Source organism: Staurois parvus, unplaced genomic scaffold (genome assembly GCF_062004578.1).
Source record: "Staurois parvus isolate SC_StPar_1 unplaced genomic scaffold, SC_StPar_1.0 ptg000827l, whole genome shotgun sequence".
NCBI classification, from domain to species: domain Eukaryota; kingdom Metazoa; phylum Chordata; class Amphibia; order Anura; family Ranidae; genus Staurois; species Staurois parvus.
The window spans coordinates 1,265,001-1,279,290 of record NW_028318623.1 but is presented as its reverse complement, the minus strand read 5'-3'; the positions used below and the strand labels follow the sequence as shown (position 1 = coordinate 1,279,290).

General features: G+C 46.4%; 1 protein-coding gene across 2 annotated transcripts in view; it reads left to right on the top strand.

The window, feature by feature from the left end:
* The first annotated feature begins 617 nt into the window (after positions 1-617).
* SCAF1 (SR-related CTD associated factor 1) overlaps positions 618-14,290 on the top strand; it is a 67,075-nt gene continuing 53,402 nt past the window's right edge. The window contains exons 1-2 of one of the 2 annotated variants that reach the window (XM_089655169.1): positions 618-757; positions 8,583-8,779. In XM_089655169.1, coding sequence (XP_089511295.1) covers positions 8,606-8,779 — 174 coding nt within the window. In that variant the 5' untranslated portion in view covers positions 618-757; positions 8,583-8,605. Of the gene's footprint in view, positions 884-8,582; positions 8,780-14,290 lie in introns of both variants that reach the window. The other variant, XM_089655168.1, reaches the window with a different exon arrangement.

Sequence of the window (14,290 nt, the reverse complement as noted above, 5' to 3'; positions counted from 1 at the left end):
AGAAAGCTCCTCATCCCCTGCTGAAGATTCCTGGGATGTAGGCCATCATTTGCCTAGGCCAGAAACCAGGAAGTAACTTAAGAAATGTAAAAAAAAAAAAGGTTAAAACAAATCTGATATACTTCCCTATGTACTAATGATAGCAGCATAAGGAATACAAATAGTCCATGTAGATTGAGAGAGGGAATTTCCACTTAAATAGATGAATTTGAAACTAAATGTTTCTATCAAGACCTGCACACAGATTTTCTAGCCATACACAATGCAATCTGATTGTATAATCTCCATCAATCTGCATAGGCCTGGACTGTGTAGGGTGTCCTGATATCAGATGACTCAGTCAATGTACAGACTATTGTACAGTGTGTCTGTATGGTCTCTGGCCAGGCTGAGGGCAGCCATAGGGCTTGTCATTTCCTCCCAGCACAGCCCCCTGCCCACTATCACCCTGACTGAGCCATCACTTATCAGCCATGACTCATATCCGCCCCGCCGCGGTGCATTGTGGGAGCAGCAGTACGTCCCGCCCCCCGCCCAGCAGCAACCCAATCCCGGCCTTCCTCCATCCCAAACTACACTTCCCGTCAACCCCTACTCCCGTGCGTGTGCCGGCAGCGTACGCACCGCCGTGGTGCACTGTGGGAGCTGTAGTACGCCCCGCGGCCGAGGCTTCCCGGACTACGCAGCGGTGGTGCGCGGCTCGGAACTACAAGGCCCAGCATGCTTTGTGACTGCTAGGAGCCGCTGGAGCAGCGGGGTAAGATGGCGGCCGCTGTAGGGACGGGACGGCGGCTATTGTTGTAGAGCGGACGGGGAAGGGGGGAAGTCCAGAGCAGGCCGGACTGACACAGCCCCGAGGGGGGTAGAAGCGAAGGAGAGAGAGGTGAGGGAAAGAGGAAGGCCGGGGAGCCGGCTGCGTGTGTGTGTATGGCGCATCTCCGTTATATGGGGTGCGGGGGGGAGGGGGCCGGTGTCACAGAATACAGATGTCACGGCTGATTGGGGTCCATTGTATGACAGCAACATCCGGGCACCTGGGGGCTCTGTGTGCAATATATACTGTGTGTGTGCAATATATACTGTGTGTGTGCAATATATACTGTGTGTGTGTATATAGATCTGTGTATACTGTGTGTGTGCAATATATACTGTGTGTGTGCAATATATACTGTGTGTGTGTATATAGATCTCTGTATATACTGTGTGTGTATATAGATCTCTGTATATACTGTGTGTGTGCAATATATACTGTGTGTGTGTATATAGATCTCTGTGTATATACTGTGTGTGTGTATATAGATCTGTATATACTGTGTGTGTATATAGATCTCTGTGTGTACTGTGTGTGTATATAGATCTCTGTATATACTGTGTGTGTGTATATAGATCTCTGTATATACTGTGTGTGTGTATATAGATCTCTGTATATACTGTGTGTGTGTATATAGATCTCTGTATATACTGTGTGTGTGTATATAGATCTGTGTATATACTGTGTGTGTGTATAGATCTCTGTATATACTGTGTGTGTATATAGATCTCTGTATATACTGTGTGTGTGTATATAGATCTCTGTATATACTGTGTGTGTGTATATAGATCTCTGTATATACTGTGTGTGTGTATATAGATCTCTGTATATACTGTGTGTGTATATAGATCTCTGTATATACTGTGTGTGTATATAGATCTCTGTATATACTGTGTGTGTATATAGATCTCTGTATATACTGTGTGTGTATATAGATCTCTGTGTATACTGTGTGTGTATATAGATCTGTGTGTATACTGTGTGTGTGTATATAGATCTCTGTGTATACTGTGTGTGTATATAGATCTCTGTGTATACTGTGTGTGTATATAGATCTCTGTGTATACTGTGTGTGTATATAGATCTCTGTGTATACTGTGTGTGTATATAGATCTCTGTGTATACTGTGTGTGTATATAGATCTGTGTGTATACTGTGTGTGTGTGTATAGATCTCTGTATATACTGTGTGTGTGTATATAGATCTCTGTGTATACTGTGTGTGTGTGTATAGATCTCTGTGTATACTGTGTGTGTGTGTATAGATCTCTGTATATACTGTGTGTGTGTATATAGATCTCTGTGTATACTGTGTGTGTATGTATAGATCTCTGTATATACTGTGTGTGTGTATAGATCTCTGTGTATACTGTGTGTGTGTATATAGATCTGTGTGTATACTGTGTGTGTGTATAGATCTGTGTGTATACTGTGTGTGTGTATAGATCTGTGTGTATACTGTGTGTGTGTATAGATCTGTGTGTATATACTGTGTGTGTGTATATAGATCTCTGTATATACTGTGTGTGTGTATAGATCTGTGTATATACTGTGTGTGTGTATATAGATCTGTGTGTATATATTGTGTGTGTGTGTGTATATAGATCTCTGTATATACTGTGTGTGTGTGTGTATATAGATCTCTGTATATACTGTGTGTGTGTGTGTATATAGATCTCTGTATATACTGTGTGTGTGTATATAGATCTCTGTATATACTGTGTGTGTGTATATAGATCTCTGTGTATACTGTGTGTGTGTATATAGATCTGTGTATATACTGTGTGTGTGTGTATAGATCTGTATATACTGTGTGTGTATATAGATCTCTGTATATACTGTGTGTGTGTATATAGATCTCTGTGTATACTGTGTGTGTATATAGATCTCTGTGTATACTGTGTGTGTATATAGATCTCTGTATATACTGTGTGTGTGTATATAGATCTCTGTGTATACTGTGTGTGTATGTACAGTGAAGGAAATGCGTATTTGCTCCCCTGCTGATTTTGAATGTTTGCCCACTCACAAAGAAATGATCGGTCCAAAAATCGAATGTTCGGTGTATTGTAACACTGAGAGACAGAATAGCAACAAGAAATTCAGCAGAAATGCGTCTAACAAATGATGACTGATCTGCATGTTCATGAGGGAAATAAGTATTTGATCCCCTATCATTCAGCAGGATTTCTAGCTACCAGGTGTCTTTAGAAGCAGTCTCTTTGACTTTTAGACCGATCATTTCTTTGTGAGAGGGCAAACATTCAAAATCAGCAGGGGATCAAATACTTATTTCCTTCACTATGTATGTATTTGTGTGTATGTATATGTGTATATAGATTGTAATATATATAGATGTGTATTAGTGATGGGCTGCACACCCCCCCTGTTCGGTTCACAGTCGATCATTCCAACCTAACGAAAGTCCAACCACAAACTTTGAACAGAGGGGAAAATTCACTGCATCTGAGTATGTGCACAGCTACCAAAATACCGCATGAATTATATTATTAAGTCACGCAGTATTTTAGTAGTGAAAACATTCTTGAATGTCTCAGCTGTCAGCGGGTTTTCCTGTTGACAACTGAATGTAAAAAGAATTGGCGGCAATGAAACATTTTTAAAAAAACGGTGTGCCCCCTCCATCTACACCAAGCCCTTTGAGTCTGGTATAGATTCTGAGGGGAATCCCCACAACAAAATTAAAAAAAAGGAAGGGGGGGGGGGGGGCGTGAGCACTCCCCCCCCAAAGCACCTTGTCAGTGGTTGTGGGGGTCTGCAGGAGGGGAGCTTATCGGAATCTAGAAGCCCCCTTTAACGAGGGGGTCCCCAGAAGATCCCGTCCACCCATGTGAATGAGTATGTGGTATGTGGCTACTCATTCGCAGAAAAATAAACAGTGTAGTGTAAAAAATGACAGTAGACAGTCTTTGACAAATCCTTTATTAAAAATTTAAAAAAATGTCCCCCGAAGTAGATCCAACGTCAATCATAATGCCCGACCCGGAAAAAAGAAGAAAAAAAACCCCACTCCGCTCTCGTCGTCTGGAAGCTGCGCCGGCCTAACAGTTCTTAAATACTATGATGATGTCACAAGGGGGTGGGTGGCCCTGCCCCCTTGTGACATCAGCATGTGTTGTGATTGGTCAAAGCATTGTATCTGACCTATGGTTAGGTGCATTGCTTTGGCTAAGCACAATGCACTGTCGGGGCGCAATGCATTGGGCACAGCGGACGAACCACTTGCTGAACGCCCTTACCGTTCGTGTGTTCACCGAACACAGGAACTGCCGATGTTCAAGTCGAACTTATGTGTATATATACTGTGCTTGTATATTGAATATATAGATCTGTATATATACCCATCTACAGATCTAGGTGACGCTGGTGTCATGTATAATGCAACATCTCCTATTGCTGGTCAGGAGGAATGCAATGTCCGTCTGTCAGGGGTGTCGTGTCTGTCTGTCATCTCTCCCCCCCAGGATCAGATGTCCCCTGCCTAGGGCAGCCATGGTGGTCATATATTTTAGCTCTGGGGTCACTGGCCCCTTCCACACTGTCAGGTCTGCCTCTCAGTTTTGCATACTCCATGTAAGTCTATGGGCAGGTCCAGCAGAACACAAATTGGAAGAAATTCCTGTTCTGTTCTTCTGGACCTCAGTGTGACGGATTGGAGGGGGTATGATGTGAGCGGACTGAGGGCTGTTTACATCCAGCTGCCCATAGATCTGTCCAGAGAGAGGAGAATGCAGGAAGGGATTGAACTAAGATCCTATTCTGCTCCAGTTTGTGAGTAAATCTCCGAGTGATCGGACTGGACGGTGCTCGTGTGAAGTGGACACAAGTGGCTATTTACATAACTGATGTATCTATGAATTATAGAGCAACGTAAACACAAGATCATCCCAAATCCTACATGATCAGCCCAAATTCCTGCACCATCAGACCAGACCCAGTAACTGCATAATCCGTTCTCAGATCAGACCCAATCCTTGCTCCATCACATCTTAGGTCAGCCCCAATTCCTGCTCCGTGAAACCTCAGATGAGACCTAGTTCCTCCACCATCACACCTCAGATGAGACCCAGTTCCTGCGCCATCACACCTCAGATGAGACCCAGTTCCTGCGCCATCACACCTCAGATGAGACCCAGTTCCTGCGCCATCACACCTCAGATGAGACCCAGTTCCTCCACCATCACACCTCAGATGAGACCCAGTTCCTGCGCCATCGCACCTCAGATGAGACCCAGTTCCTGCGCCATCGCACCTCAGATGAGACCCAGTTCCTGCGCCATCGCACCTCAGATGAGACCCAGTTCCTGCGCCATCGCACCTCAGATGAGACCCAGTTCCTGCGCCATCGCACCTCAGATGAGACCCAGTTCCTGCGCCATCGCACCTCAGATGAGACCCAGTTCCTGCGCCATCGCACCTCAGATGAGACCCAGTTCCTGCGCCATCGCACCTCAGATGAGACCCAGTTCCTGCGCCATCGCACCTCAGATGAGACCCAGTTCCTGCGCCATCGCACCTCAGATGAGACCCAGTTCCTGCGCCATCGCACCTCAGATGAGACCCAGTTCCTGCGCCATCGCACCTCAGATGAGACCCAGTTCCTGCGCCATCGCACCTCAGATGAGACCCAGTTCCTGCGCCATCGCACCTCAGATGAGACCCAGTTCCTGCGCCATCGCACCTCAGATGAGACCCAGTTCCTGCGCCATCGCACCTCAGATGAGACCCAGTTCCTGCGCCATCGCACCTCAGATGAGACCCAGTTCCTGCGCCATCGCACCTCAGATGAGACCCAGTTCCTGCGCCATCACACCTCAGATGAGATCCAGTTCCTGCGCCATCACACCTTGGACGGGACCCAGTTCCTGAACCCTCAGACCAGACCAATTCCTCCATCATCAAACCTCAGGTAACCCCCAAATCCTGCACCACCAGATCTCAAGATTTGTCCCAAATCCTTCATCATCACACCTCGGTTTATACTTAATTCCTGCGACATCCAACATCAGATCCAAATCGTGCACTACCAAAGCTCATATGGAACCCGGTTCCTGCGCCGTCAGACGGGACCCAGTTCCTGCGCCATCAGACCTCAGATGGGACCCGGTTCCTGCACCATCAGACCTCAGATGGGACCCGGTTCCTGCACCATCAGACCTCAGATGGGACCCGGTTCCTGCGACCTCCGATCAGGCCCAAGTCCTGCGCCGTGCGACCTCCGATCAGGCCCAAGTCCTGCGCCGTGCGACCTCCGATCAGGCCCAAGTCCTGCGCCGTGCGACCTCCGATCAGGCCCAAGTCCTGCGCCGTGCGACCTCCGATCAGGCCCAAGTCCTGCGCCGTGCGACCTCCAATCAGGCCCAAGTCCTGCTCCATCATAGAAACTACGCTAGTACTAGGGGGAAGGCTGTCACCTAAATATGAAGGATGTCAGGCAGGCCTCTGAAACATCATGGAGGTGGGTGGGCCACAAGTGTAGATAGGTATGTGAGGCTTTGTAATTGACAGCCTTATGAGCTGTCATTTACAGCCTATGGCTACGGCTCTGTATTTTTAGGAAGCAGAGGCCCATCGGAGGATCCTTCCGCTAGGCCAGTCTGAGCCTGAGTGCATATCACATTACGATCTGTCCTGTGCTCGCTCTGGAACCCATGACTTACTTTGCCTGTCCCATTTGTAGTTGGTCTACTGCACTCATGTGCAGATCTAGGAGCAGAAGAAATATTTAGAAGACCTGGAAGCACTCATAACATGCCTAGTGAACGGTGACCTTTTTAACTGTGTGAATATTTTCAGTAGCTCCTAGCGTACCCTTTTCACCTTGTCCTACCCAGATGTCACCCCTGCTCTGACTTTTCATTTTCATGTGGGGATGGGGGGGGATTAGAGATGCATGCTACAAAGCCTTGCTCCAGATATGACATTTTGCACAATGTCATGTCCATGTTTTCAGCCGAACATACAAGATGAGACTGCATCCAGTCAACTAGCTGTGTTTGGCAAATATGTGTGTGGGGGGAGTAATTTTATATTACAAGGGTGTGTGCAGAAAAGCCCCCCTCCGGTGGAAATCCAGGTGCCGACCAGAGAGAGCCTGACCACGCTCCATAAACTTAGTAGAGAAATGGTTTGATGAAGCCCATATTGGGTGAAATGTGGTCCTTGGTGGAGATGCACTATGTTAGCTCTGGGTTTTATAAAGTTTAATAAAGATCTGATGTTGGTGAATAACTTCCTGTTTTCTACTATTAAAAGATAAGTTCATCTTTAAAAAAAATAAATAAATGCACAGGTAAAAAAAATAATGCGCATTTAATATTTTTTTTTTCCTCTTTGAAGCCTGTAAAGCATGGCACTCATGATCAGCAGAACGCGGTTGCAATGTCCAGCTCCTGCAGACTCCATGTAGCTGTGTTTCCGTACCTCCAATACAGTCAAGCAGTTACTTCAATCCAGGAAGCTCAATGGACCACAAGAGCGCTCAGCAGCGCCCTCGAAGTTCATTGTAAACGTCAAACCATCAGCTGCTAAGGCTGACAGAACTTGTAGGCATTCATTCACAGGACTCTGTAAATGAATGACACTGCTGTGTGCGCAGAGCTCTTTTCAAATTGTGACAGCTGGTACAGGGAAGGAGGGGATCAAGGGGAGAGCTGCAGAAGGGAACATGTTACATGTTCCCTTAAAATGGGTGGAACATGTAACATGTTCCCAAAAGTTCCCTTTAAAGAGGGTCATGGGGTGACAGGTTCTTTTTATGGAGACATTATCGGGGAGACTTATTTAAACTTGAGAGTGCAAAATCTGGTGCAGCTCTGCCTAGAAACCAATCGGCTTCCAGGTTTTATTGTCAAAGTTTAATTGAAAAAAGCTGAAGTTAGAAGCCGCTTGGCCAGCATGCACGCAGGTCAGGCCCAAGTCGTGCGCCGCCCGACCTCGGGGGTAGGCCCAGGTCGTGCGCCGCCCGACCTCAGGGGTAGGCCCAGGTCGTGCGCCGCCCGACCTCGGGGGTAGGCCCAGGTCGTGCGCCGCCCGACCTCGGGGGTAGGCCCAGGTCGTGCGCCGCCCGACCTCGGGGGTAGGCCCAGGTCGTGCGCCGCCCGACCTCGGGGGTAGGCCCAGGTCGTGCGCCGCCCGACCTCGGGGGTAGGCCCAGGTCGTGCGCCGCCCGACCTCGGGGGTAGGCCCAGGTCGTGCGCCGCCCGACCTCGGGGGTAGGCCCAGGTCGTGGGCCGCCCGACCCCGGGGGTAGGCCCAGGTCGTGGGCCGCCCGACCCCGGGGGTAGGCCCAGGTCGTGGGCCGCCCGACCCCGGGGGCAGGCCCAAGTCGTGCGCCAGATTTTGCACATTCCAGGTTTAGTAAATCAACTCTTCTGGGTCTTTTATAAGCTTGTTTTAACCCTGTGATTTTTGCTTTGCATCCATCAGGAAATAATAGTAAAAGGGTTAATAATTGAGATTGGATTCCTACTCATATCTATGATCATACAGAAGAGTTTCCTGTGCTGTCCGTCTCCCCCAGAGACTGAGACCTTCTGCATCACCTTGTTCTTTGCCCCAGCTATGGGTTCAGTTTTTAGTTCTCTCCAGTTGGTATAACCCTATAAGCTGATATAAATCCAGTGCTGAAATCCCTAACTTTCTATCAAGTGGTAGAAAAGTTGGTTTAAAATTTGAATTTGTTCATGAAATTGCTCTGTTAATTTACCATCGACATTCGTAATAGATTTTGTCCATTCTTTTTCGGTTAGGTCTGTTACTCCAGGCTGTAGTGATGGCAGGCGACCGCCAAGAACCGAAACAAACTAAGGAGGATTCTGACAAGGAGGTAACGCCAGACTCTAATAGGGCGCTGGATGTTGCTGAATCGGAAGATGAACAAACACTCTACAGCAGCAATCCCTCGGAATTTGATACATCAGAAGTGCTGAACCCAGACATCTTTTTGGTAATTTATCTGCATGTTTTTCCACATATATGGGGGCACGTTATTAATACATGTGTACAGAATGTGGTGTAACCAGTAGCCAATGAGATTTTGAGCCACATTCATATAGTAATTTATGAGGGGCATTCAAGTCAAACTGAGACTTTTACGTTTCCAGGTATGAAAAAGGGATGCTAGCATGGCGGTACTACACGCAGTAGTAAGTGGCAGGTGTGTCCTGTTACTGATAGGTGGTGCACGTGTCACGGGCCAGTTCAGAGACCGCTAACCCCCTTGGCAGTATTTCCGAGTGTAGCTCGGGGTTAACTTTCAGTACCAAAAGCGGTAACCCTGAGCTACACTCGGGAATACCCTGCAGCGTTGCTCCGGGATTCCCTCCAGCACTTACTGTATTTTTCGCTCCATAAGATGCACTTTTTTCCCCCCAAAAAAGGGGGGAAAATGTCAGTGCGTCTTATGGAGCGAATATGGAGCGGCCGGTCTGGTATTTCCACCGCCGCCGTGTCAGAATACCGGGCCGGCCGCTCAGCTCTGCAGTGGGACCTTACCTGTTCCTCTATCCAGCGGCGCGCTGTCTTCCCGGATTCTGTAGTGGGGGCGCTCAGCTTGACAGCCAGGTGCCAAGTGCGCATGCGCAAGTGGCGGTGCTCTCTGTGAATGGTAAGGCGGCACTTGGGACACATGACAGATCCCAGAAGCTGCCGGACCAATCACAAAGAGCAGCGCTTCTCGCTCATGCGCACTGGGCACCCGGCTGTCAAGCTGAGCGCCCCCACTACAGAATCCGGGAAGACAGCGCGCCGCTGGATAGAGGAACAGGTAAGGTCCCGCTGCAGAGCAGACACTAACTAAAGAACAACTCCGCGGAAGTAAGAGCGGGTACCTGTCAAATTCAGGTACCCGCTCCCCCCCCTCCCCAAAGGTCAGCAGTCATCTCCTGTACTGTCCACAGTCTCCGGTCATCTCCTGTACTGTGTCCGCAGTCTCTGGTCATCTCCTGTACTGTGTCCGCAGTCTCTGGTCATCTCCTGTACTGTGTCCGCAGTCTCTGGTCATCTCCTGTACTGTGTCCGCAGTCTCTGGTCATCTCCTGTACTGTGTCCGCAGTCTCTGGTCATCTCCTGTACTGTGTCCGCAGTCTCTGGTCATCTCCTGTACTGTGTCCGCAGTCTCTGGTCATCTCCTGTACTGTGTCCGCAGTCTCTGGTCATCTCCTGTACTGTGTCCGCAGTCTCTGGTCATCTCCTGTACTGTGTCCGCAGTCTCTGGTCATCTCCTGTACTGTGTCCGCAGTCTCTGGTCATCTCCTGTACTGTGTCCGCAGTCTCTGGTCATCTCCTGTACTGTGTCCGCAGTCTCTGGTCATCTCCTGTACTGTGTCCGCAGTCTCTGGTCATCTCCTGTACTGTGTCCGCAGTCTCTGGTCATCTCCTGTACTGTGTCCGCAGTCTCTGGTCATCTCCTGTACTGTGTCCGCAGTCTCTGGTCATCTCCTGTACTGTGTCCGCAGTCTCTGGTCATCTCCTGTACTGTGTCCGCAGTCTCTGGTCATCTCCTGTACTGTGTCCGCAGTCTCTGGTCATCTCCTGTACTGTGTCCGCAGTCTCTGGTCATCTCCTGTACTGTGTCCGCAGTCTCTGGTCATCTCCTGTACTGTGTCTGCAGTCCATTGGTTCAGAATATTTTTTTTCCTGTTTTCTGCCTCTAAAACCTAGGTGCGTATTATGGAGCGAAAAATACGGTACCTTGTCCTGCGCTCCCGCGATGTGCCCCCTGCAGTGTCCCCGGGCATCCGTCTTCCGGGTTCCGTTCCCTGCAAGCGTCAGGGCGTATGGGGGACGGAACCAGCGGGAAATTCAAAAATTTTAAAAGTGACATTCACTAAATACACTAAAATCACATAGTAAAACATTCCTGTATCAAACCATTTCACATACATTTTGTCCCGAGTGCTTTGTCCGGCGCCCTGCCTGCATTTTTACTGTTCTTTCTGCCTGGAAACTGAGAAATGTCCATGGCGTCCAAAAAGCGTCCCTTTAGGTCAAAATCGGTTTTAGACCGGCTAGAGAACAGTGATAGTAAATCAGAACCACTTGCAGAATTGAGTGATAATGATTTGTGGGGGAAATTCCTCATCAGACACTGAAAACGATTCTACGACTTTGCTCAGCGATGTGCGAACTTGGCGCTCTATTTCAAATTTCAGTGTTTTTGGTTTGATTATATTATTGAATTAAATTTATTATTATATTATTATTTTTTATGATTATTAAATTATAATTTATGATTTTGTGTTTCAAATTTTATCCTACCCGGGATGTTTACTAGACTCTTGTTCGGACAGATTTCAGTGAGTTATTCCTTAAAATTACAGCCTACAATAAAAAACGACATATTTCCATGCAAAAAAATGTACCGCTTTGAGCACAGAAATACTGACATAATCAGACCGCTAGGGAGGTTAATCAAGGTGGTATTCAATAGTGTTAGTGTGTGCGTGAAACAGTGTGTGGTGATACAAGGGCTTATTTATTTATTTCTTCAATAAACTCTCATCAACTAATACCCAACAAGAAAAGTCACACTTTCACCCTTGAAAGTAAATAACCATAAACCTTTTCTCAAATATCTCCAATCCCAACATTTTGTGATAATTTGGGGATATTTTGTGTTAATAAGAAAGGGTGTTGGGATTGGAGATATTTGAGAAAAGGTTTATGGTTATTTATTTCAGGTACTTGTATAGCTCCATCAATTTACGCAGCACTTTACATATATATTGTACATTCACATCAGTCCCTAACCCTCAAGGAGCGTACAATCTAAGGTCCCTAACTCACATTCATACATACACATACTAGGGACAATTTAAACAGGAGCCAATTTACCTACCAGCATGTCTTTGGAGTGTGGGAGGAAACCCGCACAGGGAGAACATGCAAACTTCAGGCAGGTGATGCCGTGGTCGGGATTTGAACCGACAACCCGAGTACTGCCAAGCGGAAGTGCTAACCATTTAGCCACTGTGCTGCCTGATTATTTACTAAAGCTGGAGAGTGCAAAATCAGGCTCACGTCTGCATAGAAACCAATCAGCTTTCAACCCTAACTTGTCCAATGAAGCTTTGGCAATGAAAGCTGATTGGCTTTTATGCAGAAGTGAGACTGATTTTGCACTCTCCAGCTTTAGTAAAAAAACTTCAAAGAGTCTTGTGAATGAAGGCGTAAAACCCGCAGGTATCTACAGAAGACTTCTAGAACAGTACGAGGATGAGGCTCAGCCGCAGTCAAACGGTGTAAACGTTTCCAAGATGGCCGTATGTCAGTCAGTGATGTTCCTCATGGTGGTTCCCAGCCTGCAGCAGTCATTCCTGTGAACATTCAGCACGTGGAACACCTGATCCTGAATAGCCTGTCATGAAATTGCAAAAGAGACAAATCTTTCTGTGGTCAGCATTTCAGCGCTGATGACGAAGTGAAGGCGGCTGTCCTAGGATGGTTCAGACGTACTGAAAAATCTTTCTATGCCGAAGCTTTCCAGGCATTAAACGCTGGGATAAATGTATAAATGTAAATAGTGAATTCTTGTGAGCTATTATGAATCGAGGTGTTCAATAAGTAACATATAGTGAAATCTTTTTATTAAGTGTATAAGGTGCGCTGGCACTTACACTGACTCACTTGCTAGTGTGTATAAATGGTAAAAGATGGATTGCGCCGCGCTCCTATATATTTATATATTCAACTTATACTTCTAAGGTAAATATCGATTTCAATTTCAATGTCAATAATTGTGACTTGTGGCTATAACACTAAACATATATAAAAATATACATATAAGTGACATACATAATAAATAATCCTAAAGTGATAGTGCCTTAATAGGTACCATGGTATAAAACCATATTGCACCTCGATATTGCTGTGATCACTCTATTCACATTGTGCAAAAACATATACAAATTGTGCACGTGCTTCTAAAGAAGTAAATAAAATTATATATAAAGTCTTTCAAAGTAAATGTGCAAGTGAATTTTCTGTTCCTTCTTGCCGAGTGCTAAATGGTCTCCCTATGTGCTCACCTCTATATTTGCCTGAATGAATGCAGGCAAATACGCTTTTTATCCTTCCAGGATAGATGAAATGGGATGATGCTCTTGCTCTAGCCGTCCCAGAAGGTGGACATGCATTAAGATGGATCCTCCTATTATCTCCTTTTTCTCCCTGTGTATCAATGAATACACTGACCAGCTCTCTTGGGATCTCCCAATTCCCCTCCTGGGGTTGTTTCCTCGTTCACTCCTCCTTACGCCAGCTCATGGGGTGTTTGGTCAAAAAGAAAGCAGACCATAGTGTCTTATCCTTGTACATAAAGGGGATTTATTTCTGCCAATTAGGATATTGCTCAGTGGCATACAGCTCATGTGTGATCCAGATAAGCATAGATGGCAATCAACAGGTAAAAAAACCTCTGCAGCTGCCCCTGCAGTGCTGTCTGCCTGCGCTTGTGCTCGGATCACCTCGCTTCTCCAGTGCAATGTCGTGACGTCAGAGCCCCTCCCCTACGCGGTGCGTCACAGGGTCACGTGACTTCATCAGGGGGAATTTGATTGTGCAGACAGCACTGCAGGGGCAGCTGCAGAGGTTTTTTTACCTGTTGATTGCCATCTATGCTTATCTGGATCACACATGAGCTGTATGCCACTGAGCAATATCCTAATTGGCAGAAATAAATCCCCTTTATGTACAAGGATAAGACACTATGGTCTGCTTTCTTTCTTTTTGACCAAACACCCCATGAGCTGGCATAAGGAGGAGTGAACGAGGAAACAACCCCAGGAGGAGAATTGGGAGATCCCAAGAGAGCTGGTCAGTGTATTCATTGATACACAGGGAGAGAAAGGAGATAACAGGAGGATCCATCTTAATGCATGTCCACCTTCTGGGACGGCTAGAGCAAGAGCATCATCCCATTTCATCTATCCTGGAAGGATAAAAAGCGTATTTGCCTGGATTCATTCAGGCAAATATAGAGGTGAGCACATAGGGAGACCATTTAGCACTCGGCAAGAAGGAACAGAAAATTCACTTGCACATTTACTTTGAAAGACTTTATATATAATTTTATTTACTTCTTTATAAGCACGTGCACAATTTGTATATGTTTTTGCACAATGTGAATAGAGTGATCACAGCAATATCGAGGTGCAATATGGTTTTATACCATGGTACCCATTAAGGCACTATCACTTTAGGATTATTTATTATGTATGTCACTTATATGTATATTTTTATATATGTTTAGTGTTATAGCCACAAGTCACAATTATTGACATTGAAATTGAAATCGATATTTACCTTAGAAGTATAAGTTGAATATATAAATATATAGGAGCGCGGCGCAATCCATCTTTTACCAAATGTATAAATGTATTGGGCAGCACAGCGGCTAAATGGTTAGCACGTCGCCTGGCAGCACTAGGGTCGCCGGTTCGAATCCCAACCACAGCAC